Source organism: Alligator sinensis, unplaced genomic scaffold (assembly GCF_000455745.1).
Source record: "Alligator sinensis unplaced genomic scaffold, ASM45574v1 scaffold134_1, whole genome shotgun sequence".
Classification (NCBI taxonomy): Eukaryota; Metazoa; Chordata; order Crocodylia; family Alligatoridae; genus Alligator; species Alligator sinensis.
This window is the reverse complement of record NW_005841920.1, coordinates 233,209-260,777: the sequence shown is the minus strand read 5'-3', so window position 1 is coordinate 260,777 and position 27,569 is coordinate 233,209. Positions and strand designations below refer to the sequence as shown.

At 44.9% G+C, this 27,569-nt stretch overlaps 1 protein-coding gene across 11 annotated transcripts in view; it reads left to right on the top strand.

The window, feature by feature from the left end:
• Positions 1-27,569, top strand: part of CORIN (corin, serine peptidase) — a 352,509-nt gene that overhangs the window by 116,832 nt on the left and 208,108 nt on the right. For all 11 annotated transcript variants that reach the window (XM_025198376.1, XM_025198378.1, XM_025198372.1 and 8 more), the window contains one exon: positions 21,846-22,027. In XM_025198376.1, the coding sequence (XP_025054161.1) occupies positions 21,846-22,027 (182 nt within the window). The remainder of the gene's footprint in view (positions 1-21,845; positions 22,028-27,569) is intronic.

The window sequence follows — 27,569 nt, the reverse complement described above, 5'->3', positions numbered from 1 at the left end:
AAGATGACTGCTCTTGAATGTCTAATTTCTCCCTCTCCTAATTAAAGGGGAAAATAGAATGGATTCTATGTATAATAAATATCTATATTTTTAAAAATCCAGAACTACTCAAGAATATATCATATAATCATACAATCATAAAAAATTAGGATTGGAAGGGACCCCAGGAAGTCATCTAGTTCAATCCTCTGCTCAAAGCATAACTGTCCCCAACTAGATCATCCCAGCCAAGGCTTTGTCTAGCCAGTGTTAAAAATCTCTAAGGATGGAGAGTCCACGACCTCCCTGGGTAACCTGTTCCAGTAATTTACTACCCTCTTCATGAGAGAGTTTTTCCTCATATCTAACCTAAACTTCCCCTGCAGCAACTTGAGACTATTGCTCCTTATTCTGTTATCTGCCACCACTGAGAACAGTCAAGCACAGGGGTCTTCAACCTTAACAAGTGTATCTCTTCTTTCTCAAAGTTTCACCTTATGTACCCCTTTATTTTTTTTCTTGTTCTTAAGTGGGGGGCAGATTGAGGCCCCAGCAGTGGGGAAGGGCGTGGGGCTGGGGCAGGGGCTGCCCAGCTGGGGCAGGGAGCAGGACTAAGCCATGTGGGGGGCAGCTCCCACCTCTATGCACACCCTGGTAGGGCATGGTGGGGCATGTGCCCCCAGATCTTCGTGTGGGGGTGGGCAGGCTGCTGCTGAAGCCTGGGGCATTGGGTTCTTCCCAGCAGGGGACTGGGCTGGGCTGTGCTCAGGGTGGGCGGTGGCAGCACTGGGAGGAAGGTTGGGGGGCTATGGCAAATTCTGGAATGGCTGCAGTCCCCTCCCCCCCCCTCCATAGCCCCACTCCAATAGGCTCATCTGGGGTCTTCAGAGTGTGGTGGCTCCCACTGCTGCACGCACCCTGGGAAGGCATGGGGGGTGGCTGTCCCTGGATCTGCATGCGGGGCATGGGCAGGCTGGGGCTTCGCCCGGCTGTTCCTGGTGGGGGGCTGGGCTGCACTCGGGGTGGGCGACAGCAGCGCTGGGAGGAGCTGCAGCCACTCCAGAATTTGCTGGAGCCCCCCCAGCTCCTTCACCCAGTGAATGCAGACTACAATGAGAGGCTACGGGACCTGAACCTGTTCAGCCTTCACAACAGAAGGCTGAGGGGGGACCTTGTGACCATCTATAAACTCACTAGGGGGGACCAGAAGGGTTTGGGGGAGACCTTGTTTCCCCCAGCGCTCCCCGGGATAACAAGGAATAATGGCTACAAGTTGTTGGAGAGTAGGTTTAGATTAGACATCCGTAAGAACTACTTCACAGTTAGGGCGGCTAGGATCTGGAACCAACTTCCAAGGGCAGTGGTGCTGGCTCCTACCCTGGGGGTCTTTAAGAAGCGGCTTGATGCTTACCTGGCTGGGGTCATTTGAGCCCAGTTTTCCTCCTGCCCAGGCAGGAGGTCGGACTTGAAGATCCACAAGGTCCCTTCCGACCCTACTTCTATGATTCTATGAACACCCCACTAGGAACAGCCCGCTGCACCCCACATGCAGATCCAGGGGCATGTGCCCCCTATGCCCTCTTGGGGTACATGCAGCAGCAGGAGCTGCCACTCCCTGCAGCTATGTCCCACACTGTGTCCCGGTTGGGCGGCACCAGCTCCTGCTCCAGCCTTGGCCCCACTCCCTCCCTTACCGTCGGGGTCTACAGGAGTAGGGCTATGGAGGAGGTGGGGCTGCAGCCACATCAAAATTTGCCATAGCCCCCCAACTCCCTTCCAGTGCTGCTGTCTCCTGCCCTTAGCACAGCCTGGCCCAGCCCCGCACTGGGAAGAGCCTGGCGCAACTCCAGCCCCAGCCTGCCCCACCCCACATGCAGATCTGGGGGCACAGCCCCCACCCATGCCCTCGTGGGGTGCATGTAGCGGTGGGAGCTGCTCCCTCCACACACCCCGCCCCCTGCATGGCTCAGCCCCTGCCCCTGCTCCATTCCTTTCCCCCCCACAACAAACTTACCAGCTGGACCCAGCTGTTCTCCACGTGGCTGGGCTACGCCCCAGGCCACCTGAGTGCTGCACTGCAGCTGCATGCACACAGAGTTCTGCATATCCCCTATGATGCTTTTAAGTACCCCTAGGGGTACATGTACCCCCAGTTGACAACCTCTGGTCTAGCACCATCTTCTTTGTAACCCCCCTTCAGGTAGTTAAAGGCTGCTATCAGATCCCCTCTGTCTTCTCTTCTGCAGACTAAAGAGAGGTTGAGGGAACTGGGCTTCCTCAGAAGTCATGTGCCCCAGCTGTCTAACCATTTTCATAGCCACTGGACTCTCTCCAATTTGTCTACATCCTTTCTGTAGTGGGGAGCCCAAAATTGGACACAGTACTCCAGATGTGGCCTCACCAGTGCTGAATAGAGAGGAATAATCACTTCCCTTGATCTGCTGGCAACACTCTTCCTAATGCAGACCATTATGGTGTTAGCCTTCTTTGCAACAAGGGCACACTGTTGGCTCATGTTCAGCTTATTCTCCACTGTAATAGTTGTTATATGTAGCTAAAGAAATTAAAATGTTGGTTGAAAAAGGCTCCAGCATATATAAAATAGTGAAAAGTCTGGCATGGTGGTTCTAATAATTTTATGGATCCAACATGTATGGAAGCTGAATTTATTTTACAGTAGTAAGTTGCAAACTCTGTAGGTATCTTTAAGCCCTAACCAGGCAAGGGTAGTGCTTTAAAGATCACCCCGGTCACGTATTGACCATATAATGCTTTTCCACTTCACAGAAAGTATGTGGGGAGTGTTTGTGTGTGGGGGGTATGTGTGTGAGAGAGAGTTATGAAACAAGACAATAAAATGTTAACAAGCAGAGAAGTATTTTTAATAATAATCTGGACATAATACTGACCTTTTAATACAGTGCCTTAGGGATTTAGGGAAGGAAAGGAGACAGAAAAAATAAAAAAGCTTTGGTTATATTGTGAACTTTTTCTGGCACTTTTTGAACTTGCATTTAGCCAAACTGTGTCTAAATGCAAATATTTTACTTTGGAGTGTGTGTGTTACATAGACCTCATTAGCTATAGTTACTCGCCTATAAATTGTCGTGCAACTAGGTATTATGTCATCCTGCTTCCCTCTGATCTCCATGATTTTTTTTTATCAAACCACCTATTAATATTTTACTCAAATAATTAAAATCGTTATTCACAACAGAACAGAAAAGAAACATAACCTCCTGTTAATATTTACATATTTTTAATATATTTCAGCTAAGCAAAACTTTGTTCTTAGAAACAGAATTAGGAGATCGATTGATGCATTTTGTTTAATTAGTTGCACCAGACTAGTTTGGTTTTTTTTCCTTTGTCTATTAACCATAGTTGTTAGGGCAAAACTGGTTCAGAATTACCCATGGATTCTAGCAAACTTGTGCAAACCAAGCTCAAAACAGGAAGAGACATAGTTGCAATAATCTATTATTTTTTGGATAGCAAAACATTGAAGAATGTTGATTTTTCTCTTGTAAGAGACTTAATAAACTAAGAACAATATCAGGCTGTACAACTAGGTTTGAAGGATTTTTAGAGAGTTCTCATACTTTTAGGTAATATTACAGAATGGTCCAAGTCAAGGCTGTCCAACTTCTGAGTTCTGTCCAACTTCCCTCCCCTTCCACTTTGCAGCACCATGCTGGGTCCCTGGGTCCCCCCACAAGCCTCCTAACTATGGGCTCCCTTAGCTTTGTGGGCCATGCTACTATACCACCCCATGGAGACAGGATCCCTAATTTCACTTTCTAGAGCTATTTGCCACAGGGAGGCTTCATTGACATGAAAGACAACGGTACATTTCTTTGTATTCATGCTTTCAGTTGCACTGAGACATTCAGTTTCTCTTGGGGGAGTCACTGCTTTCCTGGAGATACCAGAAAAGAGCAAATCAAAAATGACCACTCCAGGCATACAAGATTACATCTTCACTGACTGCCTATCTTGTATGCATACTAGCCTATCCTCTGCCTTTTTTACTTTTCATTCTATCCAGGAAGCGCACACACCAACTGCAGAAACTTCCTCAGCCTGATGAAGAGTTTTTAAACCCAAAAGCTTGCTTAAATATTTTTGTTCCAACTGTTTAAGTTGGTCTAATAAAAAATATCATATTCACCCAAAGAACTTTGTCTGCCTATGTCCTTAGACCAACACGGCTACAACCTACACCCCTGACTCTTGTAAAGGAGTAAGAAGGCTTTAAGTGTGGACACGCAGACATAAGCAGAGTTAATTGTCTTACTTTCTCCCTTCGTGGAACAGATGGTAGAAGAGTAGTAGAGTATTAACATTATCTTGCTCATAAGCTGGCCAGAGGACATAAGTCAGTGTGAAGTGAGGGTTAGTAAAAGCCTATTAGCATATTATTACCCACAAAGCAAGGAGAAAGCTGGTTAGTAACTGTAAGAAAGAGGTGTGGTGGTGTGGTGTAATCCAAACATACCTAGCTTGAGGCTGCATCTAAAGACAGCAGTTAGCCCTTAACCAGTACACCAGAATGTACAAGGAAGTTGAGCGTACTATGAAAAACTGGAGATGCTACTTGGCGTGCCATCTGGGGAGTAGCACTGAACACAGTGTCTGGTGTTATTTAAGAACCTAAGAAGTTTCCATGTGTAGCTTGATGAGCTGTTGCAAACAGCAGCTTCTCGGTGTTTGTCATATTTATCCAATGGTCTGTAGTAATGTTGAACTTATAAAACTCAATGGCCTTCATGTCAGCTATGATGATCTGTCTGCAGAGGTCAAAGGAATCCCCATTATGAGCTGCTTATGCACCTTGGTGAGTTTAGTTTGTGTAGAATACATTTTTTGAGGCTGAACTGAATTGATAATTTGCTCGATATGTGTGAGAGAGATCTCAGGCAGATATACCTTTAAAATATTTGGCTTGCTTGAGGAAGTATTCTGGGAGAAAGGGTAAGCTTGCTACACAAATTACGCAAGGGCCAGTCGTCCTGGTTTAAACTCGCTCCTGACCAAACAATAGTTCTGGTGAATTAGCATGGTACAGCAGTCTCACATTCACTTTTATGTTTGAATTAAATGGCGTTAGCAGTACAAGACATCTGGAATTGGGTAGTTTTGTTATTCAGTATGGGCAGTCTCATTGATTGTGCTCTTTGGAAAAATACACACAAAGCCTTTTGGCTATTGGTCTTTGCAGTAAGGCCTCATCTACACATTACTTAAGGCATGATTAACTTGTAAATCACATCTTAAGTGGTCACCCAGCCACATTTTCAATCAACTAGTGGTGTGATGGAAAGAGGAATAAGCTACAAAGTTATTCCACAAAATAACTTCAACAAAAGCTGCTTCCTATCATGCCATTAAGTGAACATCTGACCAGGTGCCCCTGGTCACCTGGAAGCCCCATCAGCTGATTGGACCTCATAGTTAGGGGGGCCCCATGTGCACCCCTGAGCCTGGGAGTTCCTGGGTGACAGGGCTCCCAGCTTTGGGGTCCCCATGTACCTCTGGCTGAGAGACCACAACTGATGTGGTTTACCAGCCATGAGGGGTCAGGTGTGCAAAGAGCACCCCTGTGGTTGGGAGCCACATCTTGGGCTACCCCTGCACTGGCAATAAGATGTGATGGGATTTGATTCACTATCCCACAGTCATACCTCCTGCCATGCACATGTGGATCCTACATTGGATCCCATTGCACCTTTACCTGCATGTGTAGAGGAGCCTGAAGTGACTTAACTATACTGCACAAAAAACCCTGTTTATATGTAGGATATATTAACCAGGTATTTTTGATTGTGGGGACATTGTGAATTCATTTGGGACTCACCAAATTGCTATTTAATTGAAAGCTGACAGGGTAGGTATGTATGCTTTGCCCAGGGAACTTGCTTTTACTCCAGGCGTGAATCCTTAATTTTTACTGGTTACAACCAAATACAATTCTAAGGTACATAAGTAGTAATTTTGGTTAATATGAATTCTTGTAAATTTTAGCTACAAGAAAAGAAAAACTATTCTAGTGCACTTTTTACGCTCACCTTTGTAAATATTGAGTTTGGCTGCAACCTAGAAACAAGTGGTGTTAGCTCTGTTGGGAGGCATTTTTAAAATCACTTCTGCCTGTATAAATGAAGAAAATACTGTACAATCTTATATCAGAAACCCCTGCCTCTCTTTTTCAGTTAAGATGAGTTTAAAACCTAAAGACACGGACAGAAGAGCATCTCCCTGCAGTAACCATAGAGTGCTTTCTGTGAAGCACTAAGTTGCAGCGATTCCTCAGGCCAACAGAAGTTCACTGTTGTATCATGGGGGAGAGGGGGTTGGGGAATGTAGCTGCTGGCTGTGAGCCTGCAGGTGGTCTTCCCTAACATTGACCCTCTTTCCCACTCCTCCCTCCCAGCCCCAGTGGTCTTTTCAGACTGGGAGTGGGAAAGGGAGCAGCGGGAGCTTGTTCTAGGGGTTCCCCAACTAGTGCTGGAGGGTGAGGTGAGTGGATTGGAGCTGCTCCACCTTGTGAGAGCTCTAATCCACCTGCCCCACCCTCCAGCACTGGCTGAAAAAATCCCAGACTGAATTCCCTCTGCTTCCTTTCAGAGTTCAGATTTTCACAGGATTGGGCCTTTTTAAAATGCTCTGCAGCTGTACACTTCTGTTAGGTCACTATCAGGGGCCAGATTAGGTGAAAATTGTTACTTCTGTCTGAGCCTTAAAAGTATTTCTGAATTGGTTTCTAATCTCTCTTGTACCAGAATCAGGAAGTTACATTTTTTTCCCTTCTGCCTGGGATCTCAACTTTCCCCCAAGCACCAGTTATTCTTTTGATAATACATTTAGATGTCATTTACCTAATCTCAGGATTTTCACAACCATAAATTTTGTTTGACCTCTTGTGGAGTCATGAAGTCAAGGCAAAAGTAACAACATAATTTTATTTTTTATATCTTCATTGGAACCTGAAATCTCTTGAAGAAAAATGACATCAGCTTTGACTATCTGGGCTCACAGAACAAGTATCAGTCCTGTTCTTTCTTCTCTGTGGAGCTGGGATATCCATACCCACTAAACCAAAGTTTCTCAACCTTTTTCATAGTCTGATACCCTCTCACCCTGCAGATGATGTGGGTATTGAACCATAATCCTTTCCACCCTGATCATGTAAACCATCTATAATCAAATATTATCTTTGTGGCAACTCCAGTACTACCTTACACAACAAAGTAACTTTAGGAAAATATTTAATGCATATTTAAGCTTCTTTTAATGAAGAGAGACAGCTGGAAGCAAGGAGGGAAGCCAGCACCATATGAGCAGCCAGATCTGCACAGACCACCATGAAGTGTTCCAGAGACTGCAGTTAGGGAGTTGCTGCACTGAGTGCTCCTGTGTGTATTAAATAGTTATATTTTCTAAGTGTAATAATCACACAAACATCTTATTCAGTTTAACTTTGTCAACTGGGCTCCTAGCTGCACGGATGCACCATGCCCAGCTGGGGCTGGGAATCCTACAACTGAAGGGACTCTCAGCCCTAGCAGCTGCTGACTCTGCATCCTAGCAGCGCAGGGATTCAGAGTCTTGCATCTTGCAGTTGCAGATGCTGGGTGCCAGGACCCAGCTGGATACTGGCAGTTGGGGGGGCATGGCTGCCTTGCGGGTGCATGAAACCCCCAAAGCTGGGGGATCACAGCAGCCATGATCCCACAGCTCTGGGCGTTTCATACACTGTGAAGGCTAAGGAATCATAGCAGCTGCAAACCCCAGCCCCAGGGGTATGTGGGAAGACCCCATGGCTTGGAGCCCCTCAACTGAGGGAGCTCCCAGCTGCAGAAGCTTGCTTCTTGTTGGTACAGGGGGAGCACATTAGATCCCACTGGCTATAAGGGGTGATGAGATCTAATGCTTGATCCCACAATCATGCCTTCTGCCATGCACGTGCAGATTGCACAGTAGATCCCATTGCACTTTTACCTTCAAGTGTAGATGTAGGGTGAACATATAATTGTTTAGGAAATCTGAGATGGAGGCACCACGATGTGTGCACATGCATGTGCACACTCACATGCACATGCACACCCCCACTGCTATCCTGCGGCTCCCAGGAGTCCTGATGGCAGGGCAGGACAGTGTACAGGCCTATGGCTTGATTCCATCCCCCACATGCAGAGGCTGGACCTGGCTGGGAGCTTCCCCCCATTGGCAGCTGGCTGGGGCCACCATGTGCAGCCTGGGCTGCAGTAGTGACCTCAGTAGCAGGGCATGAGGCTGCTGGTAGCAACTGGCCATCCTGGCTCACCCGCACACTAGCTGATTGCTGCCCCAGGCAGGAGGAATGGTGCTCAGCTTAGCCTGCCCTCCCCCCAGCCTCCAGCTGCTGCTTAGCAGGATTCAGGCTGAGTACTGCAAGCAGCAGCAGCCTCTACCTGTGCCTGCAGTAACTAAATCCAGGACTTTTACTTCAATTTACATCCACAGGCTGGGACGCTGGGATGGCCTGCAAAATCCAGGATTGTCGTAGCCAGTCCAGGACATATAGTCACCCTATGCAGAGGGGCCCTTAAAGTGGATTTCTTTTTATTCTGATAATAAACCATTTTCCTGTAGGTGGCCCATGATTCATAAAAATGGGCTATTATATGCAGTTAACAAAGAAATCATTGAGTTTTGAATCTCAAGGTGTGGGGATAACAAACCACAGAATTATGCTGAATGCCCAAATCTTTGCAAATTCTGTTACTAATGAGTGTTTTGCCATGAATTCCATTGGGAATAGAACTGTACCCTGAACCTGTGTAAGCCTATTGTGTGTTCTGGACTGGGTCAAACACACGGTGAAAAAATTCTAAAAGCTTTGTCATTTGATTTCTAAAAAGCCTGGTCTCTCAGTGGTAGTAAACAGAGTAATCAAGATGGGGATGATTAATCATTGTTTAGATTAATCATTGTTTATGAGTTTAAGCAAATATATTCATAGTAAACTTGATTGCTGTCCAAAATATTAGTTTTATGGATCGAGCATGAGTGAATATTGTAGTTGGACCAAGTATTGTGGTAACTGGTAGATAATCCTAACGTTTCCTACTTTGTCAAGGCATCCCTAGAGACACTAACCAAATGAAACTAAACTTTTTTCCATATGCATGCTTCATTCATTTAGCTGACAGAAGATCATTTATATGTAGGTGAATGTGCAGCCACTGCCTAAGCCCCAGCCCCACTCCCCCCCTCACCAGGGGGCCTCAATCTGCCCCTCCCACCATGTCCCTTCCCTCGCCCATGCCACTTCCCTCCTGCAGACTTACCAGCCAGATGCTGCTCCCCAAGCTGCCGGGCTGCACTCCTGGCCATGCATGCATGTGGCATTTATGAGCGACATTATTAGCCATATCAGACAAAAAAAGATGATTGCCAATTATGTCAATTTTCTGAAAAAGAAATATAAAGCTTTAAGACATCTGTTATGTATCTTTTAATGTATACTTTGTGCATAAATCCAGCCACCCTTATAGTAGCTCTCCTATAGTGTCCACTGAAATGCCAGTGATTAATTTGTACCAATATATAATACCTGGAAAGATCAAGATACTCACCTCACTGTGTACCAGACTTAATGTCATTTTCTTTCCCATCACTCAGAAGAAATACTTGACAGAACTTGCCAGGATGGATTTAAGGCAAGGACATTGTTGACGCATTTTGAGGGTTGGAGATTTAAATAGTAGGTGCTAAGGTCAAGTATAAACACATTGGACTTCTGTAGCACCTTTTCTCTGAAAGTTCAAAAGAACTCTATTTTTATATAGATTGAGTTAGCTAGAAATAAATAGGCTCCAAATTTAAAAAATGTTTAAATTTAACTAATAATCCTATCTTCACCTTTTCTGGATAAAACTGAATGGAACAGAAGGACTTTTTGAATTGCATTTTGAAGTCAGCAGGCCTGTTCCATCAAGCCAGTGAGATAAATGCATGGTTAATGAGTTAGTGAAAAGTCTTGTTATTAAGACTTGCTACTTATCTTTCCATTCAATGGTAGTTTTATATCGTAAATTACTACTGGAACTTAGAAGATCAGACTTTATAAATAAAATGGCTAAGTTCAGTGAAAGAATTAAAATAGAGTTCTGGCTTACTTACATGGCATCTCATTTCTTTGTCTGGCAAGCTATTGCTTCTAGATTTTCATTTATTTATTTATGTGTATGTATGGATCCTTATTAGGGGCTTGATTATAATTTTATCCTCATTTGGTTAGTTTTAAGAAAGTTATTATGGTTATTATGTTGCTGTTGCATTTGTGTCCGTGAGTTTGAAGATTGAAGTTTGGCCACTGGAGTGATGACATTTGTTGTGTTTTTGCACTTAGCAAGGAAGACCGTGAGCAGGTTGTCATCGTCTTCCTGGCCCGGACATCAACTGGCTATCAAACCTCAACATACAAGTTTAATTAACCCGCACTTTTTCTGCTGCTGCTTGCTTTAGTCATATGAAAGAAGAAGAACTAGGGCTATTTATCTGTTTAAAAAAAAAAAAAATTGTCTAGACATTATCATGCACAGTAAACTCTTTTAAAATATTAGATAGTCTTAAAAAGGAAACCAACAGGGTTACAGTCTTCGCAAGGAAATTATAACTACTTGTCTTGCCAAATCCTTGTAGGTAGGTAGGGAATTTTCCAGGCCATATTCAGGCTCTAAAAGTTCTTTGGTGTGCCCTTTCTCCCACTGCAAAAATAGGTTTTGTGAAGCAGAAAAATTATTTTTGAATGACTTTATCCAAAAAGGTGTTACTGCTTAGATAGTGGGTCTTCAACTGCTAGAACCACTTGCAGGCAACAGTAAGAGATTATTAATAGCCAGCAGTTCTAATTGTCAGCAGGGGAAAGCCATTTGTTGTTGTTCTGTGTATAGTCAGAGAGGCCTTTTTACATGGTGTTGAAACTTTCTGCATTTCAGCACATCACAAACTGGTAGTGAAAGGTACTATTTTAGAATGTAAGTGCTTATTTCCAAACAACAAGTAAGCTGCCAACCAGAGATAGTCACACTGGGAACCACAAGACAAGTTTAACAATAAGGGCTCTTATCTCATATTTGAGAGAACCTCAGAACTGCAGTGTGTAAAATATATTTAGTGTTATGTAAAAGTTCTTAGCATGACTCGGGCAAAATATCTGTAAAGGCAACATTTATCTCAACACTAATTTCAGCTTCTCTGCAACCAATCAGGATGCATGGTAAACATAAGTACACTTGGCAGCACATTCATCTAATTAGTGTCTATGTAGAGAAATGCCATTGCACTGATTTCAGTAAGACAAATCAGCTGAGTAGGTCAAAGGGGTAATCCAAAATCTCTCCCTGGAACCTGGGATGTTCATCTAATACACATTTTACATATCTAAAAAAGAAAGCATGGACTCAAGTGGAAGGTTTTTGTAATTTCCATCAGTTGCCTCATCACTAATAGTATTTGGGTAGCAACTGTAGCTGCTTGGTTGCAGGCCTCCTGAAAACAATATTTTAATACAATTGACCAACTGAGATCCACTTTTACATTCAAATGGAAACTAGTGAAGTTGGTGGGAAGTGCTGTTTCCTCAGGTCTTTTTAGGTGCCTGTTTTTTCTTTTGATTATGTCCTATTGTAGGCTGCAAAGTGGTGCATGGCCTGGCCTGTTAGTAGTTTTGAGTAGAAGTTAAATAGTCAACACAGAACTGCACATGCTCTGTGACTTCAAGGGCCAGAAGGCTCCAGAGAAGATGATGAACTTCTCACCTATGGTGAGGTAATGACCAGTTTTGAGGTCTGAACATGCCCACATGGGTTCTGTATTCTACAACTTCATTGGTGTCAAATGCCAAGATGGTAACTGTCACCTTCTCTGAGGTGAGCAGTGATGTGATTGGTATTTGGATGATTGACAGTACTTCTGTGAGGATGATTGGTCCAAAGTGTGATGGACAGAGGTTGGTGTGACTGAAGGTTATAAAAGGGACCTGATCCGAGGCATCTGAGTCTCCTGCGGCATGAATGTGTTCCTTACGTGTAGGTGCTGGTGAGTGCAGCATGCAATTTCACCTAGTACATTTGGTGAGAGAGTGGCAGCAGATTGTAACTCCATGGAGGTGCGAGTGAGGGCCTGGAAGGCCGAACTCTTCTTTGTGTGCAGGGTGAGGGTCTGGAGGACTGATACCTCTGTAGTGTTAATTGTTGGTTGAGTGCTTGCAGTGTGCCTGGTGAGCGCCTGGGTTACTGCTGCTGGGACTCTGGGTGCATCTGTGTGAGAGGTGCTGCTACAGTGATTGCTGGCAGCAAGCATATGAGAAGCTGTACATGTAGTGTATTACACACGTTATAGTGCCCTCTCTGGGATAGCATTGCATTGCTTTGGTTTATATTATTGTTGATATTGAATAGTGCTGTTGGTATTGTTATTGATATTAGGGTTTGTTGGTTGGTTGTTGTTTACATTGTTGTTGTTTAGATAATATAACTATTGTTACCCCTTTATATCGTGTCTGTTTTTTATTGTTAGTTAATTATATTTTGCTAACTAGAGCTAGGTTGTAGGCTTACAGTTAGTGAGGGTTGAGGCTCCATCCCTTTCACAGTGGGATCCTTAATTGGGATTAACAACGCCATTTGCATAATTAATGATATCTTCCTCTTCAACACTATAAAGTTCCCTAAATTTATAGTCATTTAGGGCAAGGCTTTGCTGTAGTGCTCACCCTAGTACCTGAACTGGTCTCTTGTGAGAAGAACAGGAAGAAAGAATACTGTCATGCAGCTATTGAGCATCTGTGGAGCCATCCTAGAGGCTGTGCTGAATTAGACCTCAGTACTTAGATATCCTCCTTCATGGACAGAGGATATGCTCAATGGCAGCTCCTCTAACTAGGGGTGCACTGATAAAAATGTTTTGAGCTGATACCAATGGCTGGTTATTGACCAGCCATATGGACTGATACCAGTTTGATTGCTGATATACAGCCTGGCAGCTTGGAAAGTGGTGTAAATCCATTGTGGGGAAGGGACAAGGGGGAGGGAAGTAGAAGGGAGTGGCAGATCGAAGCCCCTGCAGTGAGGGAGGGAGTGGGGCTGGGGTAGGGACAGCATTGCAAAGCTGGGGAGGGGCGGGGTGTGGGATGGAGCCGTGGCTCATCCAGGAAGGGCGGGGAGAGGATCCTGCCACTGCGTGCATCTCTGGGGGAGTCATAGGGGATATATGCTCCCCGGATCTGTATGTGGGGTCAGGGCAGGCTGCTGTTGCCAGCTGGTGGCAGTGCTGGGAGGGGAGGCTAGAGGGGGGGCTACAGCCACCCCAAAATTCACTGTAGTCCCATTCCTACCCACTACTGCTTCCCGCCCCACTCCTACCCACCCTGAGTGCAACCTGGGCCCAGCCCCACTGCCAGGAGGAGGCTGGTGCAGCCCCCAGCCCCAAGCATGAAGTAGCAGCCCACCCTTGCTCTGGACACAGATCTGGGGGGGCACATACCCCCAATGTCTCCTCTGGGGGTGCATGTAGCAGCGGGAGTGGCCCCCCTCTCCTGGCCTCCCACGCTTCCTGGATGAGCTGTGGCTTTGTCCTGTTCCTCGCCCTGCCCTGGCCTGGCTGTGCATCCCTTCCCGAGCCCCAGCCCCACTCCCTCCCTCACCAGGGGGCCTCAATCTGCCCCCCACATGCCCCTTCCATTCCCCCCCATAGACTTACTGGCCAGATGCTGCTCTCCAAGCTGCTGGGCTGCACTCCTGGCCATGCATGCATTATCAATGACATTATCAGGCATGTCAGCCAAATAAAGCTGATTGCCGATAATATCAATTTTCTCTTTATTGGTGCCAATACAATATGGACCAATATATCAGTACACTTCTATCTCTAACCAGCCCCCCTCCACCTTCCCTTCACTTGCACCCTACCATTCAGGGATTCCCTGATTTAATTAGGGGCCCCAAATAATCTATGTGACCATGCACTTCTTTGTCATCATGTCTCCAATCCAACCTTTCTATATGGTCTCCTCCCAGTATTCTGCACAGGCCACTGCTTCTGGTGTTTGTCTTGTGTGGTACATTGTGATGCTACAGGGCATTTTAGGAGATGATCCATGGTTTGCTTCTCTTGACAAACACATTGGTCATTTGTGCAGGGGCCCCATGATTTAATGAGAAAGTTGCATCTGCCAAGACCCCTTCTCAATCTGTTCAGGCTCTGCCATGTATGCCATTTGTAGTTGGAGATGGATGCCAACTCCTCACTGAGGGTAGTTCTTTGCTGGCTCCATTCAACAGTTTTGTTGCCTAGTTTCTCCCATTGTTTTTGCAAGAGGGCAGTTCTGGCTGATTCTGGTGATGTGGTCAATCTTGCACTGAGAAACTGCACTGCCTCCATTGCCATAAGATCTTTAACTGCTTTGCTGGTGAAGGACCTAATGTAGTTCTGAGTGGCTGTGAGGTTGTTTCTACCAGCATGGTGGTAGTGAGGAGGTACAAAGGTTTACTGGTATGTGTCTGTGGTAGACTCTCAGCTTACTCATGATTTCACCACTGTAATGAAATCATGGAATAGTAAAGAATGATCATCTTGAGCCAGGCATTTATGTGAACTAAGCCATGCCTCAGAAGATTTTTCAACAGAGGCTGCTACTGATTGGAATCAGGTTGTTAAAGGAATGTTTCTTTGTTCCTAGAAATGTAACTATTAGGGGGAAATTTCACATGTACCCATGACTTAGCATGGACAGGGCTTGGTCCTAAGTTAGTAACAGTTTTTGCATAAGCATTAAAGGCTATATCATATTTCTGCCATTGGTTTATATTTTCATGTTATTCTTTTGGAAGCTGCCTACTTTCAACTGGGATACGTGGCACCTGCTTTTAATCCTAGAAAGACCTAAGATCATACTCTAATGGAGAGATATTTTACATGTGATCAGACCAGAGGTCGACCTGGTCTGGCTCCTTGCCTTTGATGTTGGCCAATATCAGCAGCAGATGTAAGAAAACTTGAAAAAAGCAGCCATGTACCTATAGGAGGAGTTTTTTATAAATCTGATTAGCTAGAAGTTATTATCAACAAAGAAATGCAGCATCGCCTCAAATGTGCAAATGCAGCCTCCAGATGCCTGAGGAAACAGATATTCCAAGATTGTGATGTCAGGTCTAAAACCAAGCTCATGGTTTATCAAGCAGTTGTGACCCCCACTTTACTATATGGAGCTGAGATGTGAACAATTTAGAGGAGACATCTGAAGTCACCTAGAGAAAAACTATCAACATTACCTGGGAAAGATCCTTCTAATCCAGTGGGAAGGCAGATGCACCAATGTTGGTGTCCTCTTGCAAGCAAATACCACAAGCATTGAGGCAATGATAGTCCACCATCAACCCCATTGGGTTGGCCACATCATCCAGATGTCCAACTCCAGACTCTTGAAGCAAGTTTTATTTTCCCAGCTTAGTCAAGGCATATACTCAAGAGGAGGGCAGAGAAAGCACTTCAAGGAGGTCTTCAAGGCCAACTTTAAAAAATGAAACATTAACATCAACTTGTGAGAGACTATTGCCCAGGACCACCCCAAATGGAGGAAGAGTCTTCTGCAAGGATTTCAGTACTTTGAAATCTTAAATAACAACAGGATACGGAAAAACAGGAGCAGAAGAACATCATGTTGCGGACTGAATCAAGAAGCCCGGAGTCTCCCACACTGCACCAAAACACGTGCCTGAGTCGCAACAGAGTCTGTTGATCTCGGACCAGCCTCATCAGCCATCTTTGGACCCAGAGATAAGACATTCATGGAAGACGATCATCCTTGACTGCGAGGTATTGCCAAAGAAAGAGGAGGAAGCTGATTTTTTTAGTACTAAGTGAAAAGTAATAGGTATCATGCAATAGGGCTTGAAACTGAAAACAAGTAACAACAATGTTTGGTGTGATAGCAAAAGGGAGGGGTCACATCATCAAAGTAATGGCTAGGAAAATGACTTCTGCAGCAAATTTCTTAAATTAATTGATTTAATATTTGACTTGTATTAAAGTCTATGCTTACTATGACTAATCTAAAAAGAAATGGGCAGTAAACATCCTACTTGAAGATTAAAGCTTTAAACAAATCAGGGCACTAGAATGGGAAAATCCTGGTTAAGCATCTTGATGTAATAAGCTGGATTTTGACAACTATAGCCTCTTTTACATACAGAGAATATATTTCCTTCTTTTCACTTGTTCAACTTAGTTTAGTTCAATTACTAGTTTATTTAGAATTGAGAAGCTGATTGGGAGCTGAAAAAGTGATAGAGCTTATTTTTCTTTCCCAATTAAGAAGAAAAACTAGGAAATAACCACTGAGATCTACTAAAATTTTGAAGAACATGGTAATTAGAAACCAGCAGTTCAATTCACCAGCTATAAATAATGCTTCCTTTGTTTAATGAAACATTTTGTTTTAAATGCAGGACCTGTTATGATATGTTTGTATGTATCAGCACATTTAATATTATTTAGCCAACATAAAGCAGTTTACAAAGCTGATTTTCTGTGTTTAATTGAATAGCATTTGCTATCCAAAAGCAGTTTGACACAAATAACACATAAGCATTAAGCATCTAGTACATTAGAAATTATGTTTACATTTTCTATTGTTTTACAAAATAGATTTTTAAGTCACGAATCTAAATATTTAAGCTATATAATTGCTTAAATGTGTGCATAGTGTTGGCTCCTGCATAGGAAAAAGAAACACCTAATTTATTGTAAAGTATACATGCAGTTACAAATGAACATTCCTTTATGGTTGCTGTAGTGGGTTAATTTAAAACAAAATGATTTAATTTGCTGACTTTGTGATCCTTAAATTATCAAACAGAATTTCTTCATTTAATAATGTGTTCTTAATGATCTTTTGCATCTGTACCTATTTTCCTAGAGAAAAGTTAATTCTAATTGTTCATTAAAATTTGTTAAAACATTGATTTGCAGCTACACATAGCCTTTCCATTGCATTCAATATTTCTTTTACTAAACAGGACAGTATGTTTTATTTATCTATCTTAGAAAATGATGAGAGGCATTTTTTCTTTTTTAGACAATTAATTTTGTTTCTTGTGACTTGTATCGAGCTGTTTTGGATGGAAACTGGAATTGACTTAAATTTATTATTTATTTATTTGATGTATATTCTGCCCTTCCCAATATCGGCTGATAGTACTTTACAATAAGAGGACAGAATAACTTATAAAACAGGAGAATGAACAAAGCAATTTAGAAGGGAACTAGAATACTAACATAAAACAGAACCCCAGTAAACAATCTCAGCCTTGCTTTGTTTGCTAAACACCTGTCAAAATAGGAACATCTTACAGCACTTCTAAAAGATGCCTAGGCTCAGCCTTGGGCAGGCCCCAAGTGAAAGAGTTCCAGAGCTGAGGAGCAACTTCTGTGACCAACCTCCAGTATGCTTTCACTAAGTGGACTTGGTGCATTGATGGTACTTGCAGGAGGTTGCTCTTCGCTGAACTTTGGGATTATGATGGGGTGTAAAATAGATGGCTCTCCCTTAGGCACGTAAGGCTCAGATTTTTTAGGGCCTTATAAGTTAATAGAAGCACCTTGAATTTCAACCAGAAAGCTATTGGGAGCCAGTGCAGACTCTGGAGCACTGAAATTATGTACTCTTGGTGACTCATGCTTGTTATAAGGCGGGCTGCTGTGTTCTGCATTGGCTACAGCTTCTGAATGGTCTTCCAGGATAGTGTTACACAAAACACAGTCTAGCTTTGAGGCCGTGAAGGTATGGATGATGGTGGCTAGATGCAAATATGAATGCAAGGTTGTGGCAGGCCCCCACCAGACTTACCTAATACCCACGGCACAGGTGGATGGGCCACATGCAGTACAGCTGCTGTCATGCAGGCAAAAGAACCAGGCCTGGATTGTGGCATAGCACAGTGGTCATGCCATAAGACTGGCCATGAGCTGGGGCCAGTGTGGAAGACACCGGGCACCCAAGCTGGGACCAAATGCCTCCTGTGACACCAGAGACTTGCTGTCACTAATGCTGCCACTGCTGCTGCCATTATCATTGACGCTGCTGCTGCTGCCAGCATGGATGTCTGTGCTGCTATCACTGCTGCCTTTGTCACCAACGCAGACGCCATTGCTGTGGCCATCGCCATGGATGCCACGACAGGCCTGTAAGTTGGGGGAGCTGGCCAAGGCAAGCTGCTGACTGGGTACTGCCCCGGTGTGACATGGAGAACCCAGACCAGGTGGCTCTCACCCAGCCAAAGCCCACATGTGCGCAGACTGGCCCTCGCAGGGAAGAGCCAACCGAGGCTCAGTGGTGGGGCTCAGTGGGGAAGGACCTTGCTGTGGGTGCATCGCAGCACCCCAGCACCCCCCCATATTTAAAGCCCACACAAGAAGTGCACTGGCGAAGAGCCTCTGAGAAGGAGGGGTGCCGAAGGAGGGAGAAGAAGCGGGGAAGTTGGAAAACCCCCCCAAATAGGGAGTTTCAGTAGGGAACATCTCAGTGAGGGGTAACGGAGCCCTGCCCCACTCAAGCTGAGGGACCTTTAGTTATTCTTTTTTGTTTGTGTTAGCCTTTTCATTTCAACTACAGTACCGCATGGCCAGAGGCCGTGGGAAGAACATTGTGCAGCTGCACTCCAACTGCACTCCAACTGACCATGACAAATGCTCAGAGGCAGCCTGTGATCTATCAGAACGCCTGAAAGGAGAGAGGTGAGGGGTAGGGAAGGTGGAGCCCCAGAGAAGATGCCAGAGGGGAGCTGGAGCCTGCAGGGAGACCTTATATCATCAAGGGAACCAAGTACATGTCCCATAAGTCATAGCAGGTGACTCAGCTCGGGACAGTCCAGCTCCCATGTGGTAGCATGGAGGTATCTACAAAGGGCAATAGCCGTCTCAGCAGATGGAGTTGGCGTTAGTGGTGAGGTGTGTCTTTCACCATCTGAAGATTTAGTAGTAGCACAAGATCCAGGAGTACTCCAAGCCTGTGAATCTGAGTAAAAACAGGAAGCTGAGCTCCATCAGCGTTGTATTTCAATTCCCCCACCCTGACCACCATCACCTTTCTTACCTGGATTTGGCTTTAATTGGTTCATCCACATCCATTCCCAAACTGCAGCCAGGCACTGGGATAGAACTGAGACTACGGACCATGGGTCAGATGAAATAGAGAGGTAGAGCTGGGTGTCATCAGCATACTGATGCCACCTCCCTCCAAATCTCCACACAGTCTCATCCAGCAACCTCACTCATGTACACATTGAACAGGAGCAGCAACAAGATGGAACTCTAGTGTCTGCTCGGTGGGGAGGGAAGGGGGAAGGTGTGTGGAGTGTAGTTTGGGTTTAATAAGGAAACGAAATATTTGTTTTAAACAATTAATTGCAGGTTATGAACAGAGTGATCTTTTTCACTTATGGGATCTTGCTGGTATTTGGTCTTGATTAGAGAGTCAATGATGCATTATTGTTGTTATTGCAATTGATGATGATGATAATCAATATTGTAATAAGTTGGACTATTTTGATCCACATCACTAGCACTGTAAATACTACAGGTCATACAATAAATTAAATTTGTAAACAGTACAGATAATGGTCATTTATAATCTCTAATTTCTAATCTGGATCTGGTTTTATTCAATGTGTAAATTGTGCATGACAGATGAACCAGGATTTACTTTTAGGTCTGTCAAGTGATTAAAACATTTGATTGCAAATAGTTGCGTGATTTAAAAAAAAATTCACAATTAATCACGATTTTAATTGCACAGCTAAAAACTCAAAATTATGCGCAGAAAAACTCAAAATTATGCAAAATTATGCAGGTACTTTGTATAGTTGGGGGGTGGGTGTAAGGCTTGTGTATATGTGGGAATTTGTCAAGGTGTGGGTGGCTGTGGGTGTGTGTGTGAGGCTCAGAGCCTGGGGAGGGGTGGTCCCTGCATGCCCTGGGAAGATGCAGGGTACTGTGGGTCAGGAGTGAGGGCAGCAGCAGGGCTGGGGGAGCTGTGGCTTGGGAGTGAGCAGCAGGGGCAGGGCATGGGCATACCACCTTCCCTACCCTCTAATTTATATTACTGCTCCTACCCCCACCCCACCCCCCACACACAGGTGTCCCCTTTTTTGAAACTAGAAATATGGTAACCCTACAGGAATGCAGTCTGGCAGTATGTAATGCAGCACTCAGCAGGTAAGTATGTGGAGGGGGAAGGAGCAGGGGGAGAGCAAAGAGGTAAAGGGGGCCAGATTGAGTCCCCCACAGTGAGGGAGGGAGTAGGGCAAGGGCAGAGGCTAAGGTGAGTGAGGCCACAGAGCCGGGGTGGGTCATGGGATGGAGCTGTGGGTGGCTCGTCCAGAGGTGTAGGGGTCTGTGTGCATCTGCATCACTGTGGACCCCCCTGGGGGAGGCATGGGGGGCATGTGCATGCAGCAGAGGTTGGGTTCCCACTGCAGGCTGGGGCTCTCTGTCTTGCTTCCTTTGCCCTGGGAGCTGCACGTTGGTCGTGTCATGTGTCCCCTGCCCACCCAGTGGCAGGAGGTACAACATGGTATTGTGTGGCTCCTGGGGCAAGGGCAGCAGGTTGTAGAGCCCCAGCCTGCCTCCACCCCATGCACAAATCTGGGGGGCATATACCCCCCCATGCCTCCCTGGGGGCATGCACAGTGGTAGGGAACCACACCCGCCCTGCACTCCATCCCACAACCTGCCCTCACCCCAAGGCCCCATTCACCCCAGCCCCTCCACCTGCTCTTGACCCACTCCCTCCCTCACCCTGAGGGTCTTGATCTGCTCCCCACCCCTTCCCTCTCCCCATGCCCCTTTGTCTCCACAGTCTTACCTGCTGGGCACTGTTATACATGTTGCCGGGCTGCGTTCCTAGCTGTATGCAGGCTGCGTGTGCCTGTGTCTATGTGCGCCCCCTTCATCCCCCCTGCCCCGCCTTCCTGCTGCAGCAGCTTGGAGTCTGCACCCAGGCTGCCCTGTGGTCCTCTGTACTGACACTGCTGCCCCCCTGGGCAGCTTGGAGGTGATGGTGATGGCGGTGGAGCAGAGCCTGGGCATGGACTTCAAAACTACATGCATGACTGATATGTTAAATTAGTGCAGAAACCAATTAACCATTTTTTAAACTTTCCTTGGCACTATTTTTTATCAATGAACTGCAGATGTTGTTACTTCACTGATCACCTCCTTTTCTGGATCATTAATAAATATAATGATAGATATTTTCTGTTTATTTTACAATTCCTACCAGGCCATTATTTAAAAATTTTTCTTTCTGTGATTTGCATAATAGGTGTTTAAAGGATAGAGGCCAAATGGCAACAGTTCTATACATATATACATTTAATATAAAATAGGGACACACATTTATATTTAACCATATACCTATTGTGAGAGAAAAAAACAGACTGGTGCACCTTATTTAAACTTTTTATTTAATGGGTAATTTCTAAAGCCAAGTTCAAAGACTACTTAACTTCATGGCCTCTGTCCTTGTTCTTCATATTTATCATATTTTAGCTATTCAGCACGGACAAGATTGAATTTAGTTAGAAACTCCTTTAACTTGGATTTATATGGAGTTTTGATGCCTCGGTAAATAGGCCCTTCAATAAATAATTAAAACTATAGATAACTTGCCTTTTATCCTGTACTGCCATGTTGAATATGACCTTATTATAAATGTTTGTTTATTTTTAATTTAAAAAAGGAAAAAAGTAGAAATTTATTTCATACCCTGATTAAAAAAATAATTCTTGGTGTCTTCGTTCTTCCCTTCTTTCCTCTAGTCGAGGACTCCTGCCCTGCAGATCATTTTGTGAGGCAGCAAAAGAAGGTTGTGAACCAGTCTTGGGGATGGTGAACGCTTCTTGGCCAGAATTCCTCAAATGCTCCCAGTTCCAAAACAAAACTGAAAATGACAACACCACGAGGGTCTGCTTCTCACCACAGCAAGAGAAAGGAAAGCAATGTATGTGTCCCTATTTAACCACCAGACTATTTTAGATTTTGTGTAATATTTTTTTATTCTGTAGGCTAAATTTATCCATGGAGTGAACTTACACATATTGGCTGGACTGGACTAAGACTTACTACTAATGCTAGCTGATATTTCCCATGATCAGAAATTTTATAAGGAAAATTACTTCTAACTTTTAAAATTTTTGGACTGAAGCTTTCCATGCCAGATGCCACCCAAGCCTGAATATATATGAGGATAAGCAAAGATACTTGCCTCATTTAAAAATAATCTGTTTGATCTTTACTTTGAAAAGGTCTAGTGGCCCCAGGCTTTTGAGCAGGAACTTGAGCAAGGGGATGTGAAAATGTACCTAAATTTGGCTAGATAATAAACCTTTGAACAATGGCAAGTCATGTGCTCAGTAGAGACATCTTAAAGTTGAATAGATTAAAATTGCTTAAGTTCTGTGTGCACTGATCATGTTCCATCTCTTCATAGCTCCTAGATGTGACAGGAGTAAAAATGCTTTGTCAGATCTCAGAATTAAGAATAAGGACCCTGCCTCTCCTGTTTTCTTGACCTACTACCTGGCAGGTGTTCAGACAGCACAGATGAGGGAAGGTGCCTTAGTTGAATGTTGAGGGACTGAGAACTGTCCCATCAAGAGCCTGGACTAGGAGACAGAGTGGGGGGAGAAGAGGGGAGATAGGAAAGACTGAGGCAAGGAAGCTGGGACTAAGAACTAGTCTCAGGGGAGACTGGGGCATTTGGAGATAGATCTGACAAGCACCTGAGATGTAAGGAAAGAACTGGGATTGGAACAGCAAAGAGACTGAAATAAGCAGCTAGGGAGGAGGAGGTGGTAGAGGAAGGGAGACAGTGTGGAGGCTAAAAATGGGAACTGAAGCAGGGAATGATTGGAGGCTGGTGGGTTACAGGAATGGCTGGATAAGGACATGAGAAGAGGGTAGTTCGAGGAGGGACACACGGAGAGGAGGATATTAGTATTTAGAAAGGGATTCCAGAAGGAAGGACAAGGAGACCAAGACTCTCTCGTAGAGCCAGGTTGTGTGGGACAGGATTAGAATAGAGAATAGGTCTAGAATGATAAACCACACCTTGGGGAAAGACTGCACAGGAATGGGATAAAGCAGATTGGATGGAGAGAAAGTGTGGGGTAAACATGGAGCTACATCTGTGCCCACTGATAGCCCATACTATTCCAGACTCTAGAATGGCATGTAAGATGCTGAAGTCTCCCCATCCCTCTGTGTGGAGGACCTAAAGGTGCAGACAGAAGTGACAATTTTTGCCCATCTGGCCTCTGAAAGCACTGTGAAAGCCCCTGAAGCTGTGCCCAAACACAAGTGCAAGGCTACAGAGTGCTTTTAAAGGGCCTGATTCCTCCACAGTCTGAACTCTCAGAATAGACTTACCTCCCTTGCCTTCTCTCTCTCCCACCCTGAGACAGAACAGGAGCTGGGAGAGGGGGGCGGAGCTTGGGGAAGAGGCTGCAGGAATATAGCCTCTCTCCCTGAGTGAGCTCCAAATTAGAGCTTGATCACCCACTCTCCCTACCCAACATTTAATGCAGGGATTGGCAACCCCCAGCACACGTGCCGATTAGTGGCACGTGGAGACATTTTCCCTGGCACACCAGGAGGCATGCAAGGAAATTGTTTTAAAAAAATGTTTTTTTAAGTGGCTGTTCTGGGCTCTCCAGAGCAGCCACCGGCCCAACACCACAGCAGGCACTGGGGGTGGAGTCAGGAGAACACAGGCAGGGACAAGGTCTGTGTTTCTGACCCTGCCTTCTGTACCTGGGCTGTGCCTATCAGCCCAGCCTAGCTCCTGGAGGGGAGCTGCAAGGCGGTGGGGGTAGGGTCCAGGCAGGCACTGTGCAGATCCACTGCACAGGAGGCTCCCAGCAGGTGGATGAGCCCTGTGCCCAGGGCTTGGGTAGATAGATGCCATGGCAGGTGCCCAGCAGCGCTCAGCAGCCCACACAGCTCCATGGGGATGGGGCGAAGCCACCATGCCTGCAAGGGGATGCCACCTGGCTGGGACAGGATGTAAGGCTTGGGGACTTCTGGCTCTAGACTCAGCCTCCCTGTATGCTGGGCACAGTACATATGGGGTGGAGCCACCCCCGGTACAAGGGCCTGGCCGTATGTGCTCTCACAAACCCACAGCTGCGGTGGCTTGCTCGGGCACTGGCCTTGCCCACCTGCAGCTCCCTTTAAAGGGCCTGGGCCGAGGCAGGTGCTGTGCAGGGTCACTGTGCTGCAGGATCCCAGCTGGCTCGGCCCTGAGCACCACCTGTGGCAGCTGTTCCCAGAGCTGGGGGGCTCCTACTGCAACCCGGGGGGTGGGGGATGGGGACTTAGCCCTGTTTGCAATGTTCCCAGCATGCACAGAGGCTAAGCTGAGAGCCCCTCAAGCCAGGCATCCCACCATGGCCGGGTAGCATTTCCTCATGGGCAGGGCTGCTGTGCCCCATCCCCACAGAGCTGCATGGGCTGCACCAGGCCAGGCACCACCTTGGGTGCTGCTGGCACCCCTGCCATGGCCTAAGTCTGCAGAGCCCCAGGGCAGCCCCCGCTTCCCACTGAGCCCCTACTGTACTCTGGCTGTCACCTTCCCAAGGAGTTGGTTAGGCGAGCCTGACCACAACACCTTCCTCTGTGCCTGCTCAGACCCTGTGCAACCCAGACCCTGCCCTGAGCTCTTGGTCCTGGTGCTCGGCACCCTAGTGCTGCCTCCATCCAGGTGAGATGTGGGTCTGTCTGCCCTAGCCCTGGCCGGCCCCTCCCTACCCCTGATCTAATGTCTCTTGGGTCAGGAAGATCAGTTTAACTCCCCAACCAATGGGAGTCAGGAAGATCAGTTTAACTGATGGTGCTTTCTGTGAAGTGCCATGAGTTAGACCTGGGAGTTACACATCTGTCAGTGGCTTAAATGACCCAATCCTGTTGATGACTTATAAGTGTCATACCGTATGATGGAACTTCTTGTTTTTCAGTTTCCTTCATTATCCTCACAAAACTCTACAGTAAAAGAGCAACAAAGCTATGGAGTCAGTCACTCTAAAGTTAAGAAAACTAGATTGAAGGCTCCCTATACAATTTTAATTATTTCCCTTTATGCATATGTGCATCATGATACAGCATTTAATTACATGATCATAGATGATTTTTTTTACAGGACCCTTATTTCATTCTTCTGCAGTAGATGGGTATGTGGTGGGAATGAATCAAGGTTATGCAGTAACGGAGAATATTTTCTGTAAGGTCCTTTTTCTTGTGTTGCAAATGTTGGAATGTGTGGGATGATCGAGACCAGAGAGTAGCAGAAAGGAAAAGGATGGTCTCCTGGTCAAGGCAGTTGAATGCTGCCCTGGAGAACTGGTATTCCTATATGATGCTGGGCAGATGCCTTAATTTATACTTTTATAACATGGTCACTTTTTGCTTGTTTCATATTTTCTGCATGTCCAGCTTGAGAGAGTAGGGCTTTATTTGCTGACAGATGGAGCAGTCACTTCAGATACAACTGAAGTCAATGGGAACTGTGTTTTGAACATATCATGTGTTGTTTGGGTATCTGAAACGGGACTCCCAAAATTAGTAGATTCATTTGAACTTAATCTCTGTGTTCCTTCTCTTCCTCTGTGTAAAATTGAAATAATGCTACCTCCTCATCTCAGAGGCACTGTGAAGACAAATTCATCAAAGTTTATGAAGTACTCAGATATTACTGTGAAGAATGCCGTAGAAATGAGGAATTTTACAATTCTGTCTTCAGGTCAGGGTTTGAACAATGTGTAGTATATAAGACATAGGGCTACCACCATCCACTGAAAATATGGAAAAAGAAACTAGCACAGAGCAACTCATTAACCAAGCAGTTTATTTTGCACATTGAATGAGGCAGAGGCTCTGTCAGAAAATGTATGCAATTATACCAGTACTTTTAGCATCATTGATTTAATGTGCAAGGCACAGAAAGGTCAGAGGTCAACACAAAAAATAAGTTTGCCTGACTTTTAGACAAATATGTTTAGTAGAAACATTAAAAAAGCTCTAAATCTTGTGAAGCTGATCTGTTAGCTGATCTACCCAACAGAGTTTGCTGGTTACTTTCATGTTTCTGAATCCCATAGACTGATGTGATGGATTTAATATGCCCTTGGGGTCTGACCCTGTGCCTATTGAAGGCAATTGTAAAGTTCTCAGAGACTTCAGTCATGCAGATTCAGCTCATGTAAAGCTAGGGAAAGGTCTGATACAATAGTGCCTAATGCTCTATATTCCATAATTTGCAAGGCATCTGCCTGATTGTTAGATTAGCAGGAAGTGTTGATCAGATGGTAAATTATGTAGTGGAAGCTCGTTGTTCATCAGCTAGGGAAAACATCTGGTATGAGCTACTGCTTCTACCTGGGCAAACTGCAGGGCTCTTTGTTTATCATTAACAATTCTAAGATGCTATTTAAGACTACGATAAACTTGCTTGGGCATCTGCTTATGTTCATTTAAACAGCTTTTGTATGGAGAGTATGATGAATGTTTAGGGCCTACATGATACTGAATGTTCTTTGTTCCTACCCCTCTTTTAAATAAATAATTAACTAAAGATTATAGGGGGATTAGAGAGCTGTAATAGTTGTAATGGCCCAGAAAGTGTAGGAGAGATGAGGGTTTTTTTATGATATCTTTTATTGGACCAACTGTATAGCTGGGAGAGGTGTTAGACAAGATATTGGGCGTATACTATTTTACCTCATCTCCAGTTCGTGTCTAACCACTAAGGTAATGTATGCCTAAAAATTTGTCTAACACCTCTCCCAGCTATGCAGTTGGTCCAATAAAAGATACCTAAACTAAAGACTGAAGTTTATTGAGTTGTTGTGGTTAGGAGGAGAAATTTACATTGGAGTCAGGTATTTCTTTGAAGTAATTGTGTTTATAAAGAAAGCCTAATGTTCCGTTTCCTTAAACAAGGAAGATTCAAACATCTGTACGCACTTTTGTTTGTTCACTGCTTCAAGCCTCTTTCAGGCCTACATGCTTAGCATATCTGTGTCCTGGGCTTTCAGCTGCTTATTTTCTCCGTTCCTTCCTTCAGTATTTACAGAAAGAGGTCTCTAGAGTTTCCCAGTCAAACTCTCCCTACACCCATATGTATCTTGCTGGCATCTTTGCTTTCGGTGATGACATTCACGTTATTTGGAGGGGCTTAACTATTTCTTATGTTTATCAGTAGTGGAAGGTGGCTGTTAGCCTTACCAGTTTCAGTGAGAGAGAATCTAGCTCCTAAAAGGTTGTGTTTTTTTTTTTTTTTTTTCCCCCATTTGGTTTCTGGAAGATGGTGTCTGAATATCATATATCCTCTATATTTTTATTACTTAATAATGGTGATCCCCAGATTTTACTCTGGAGCCTCTTATTGCTTTTCAGAGCTCTCTTATGGTCCATAAAGCCAATTAGCTTGGTCTGCCTGAAACCCAGATCACTTTTTGCAGGTCCCTGCAGTTACCAATTTCCTTGAT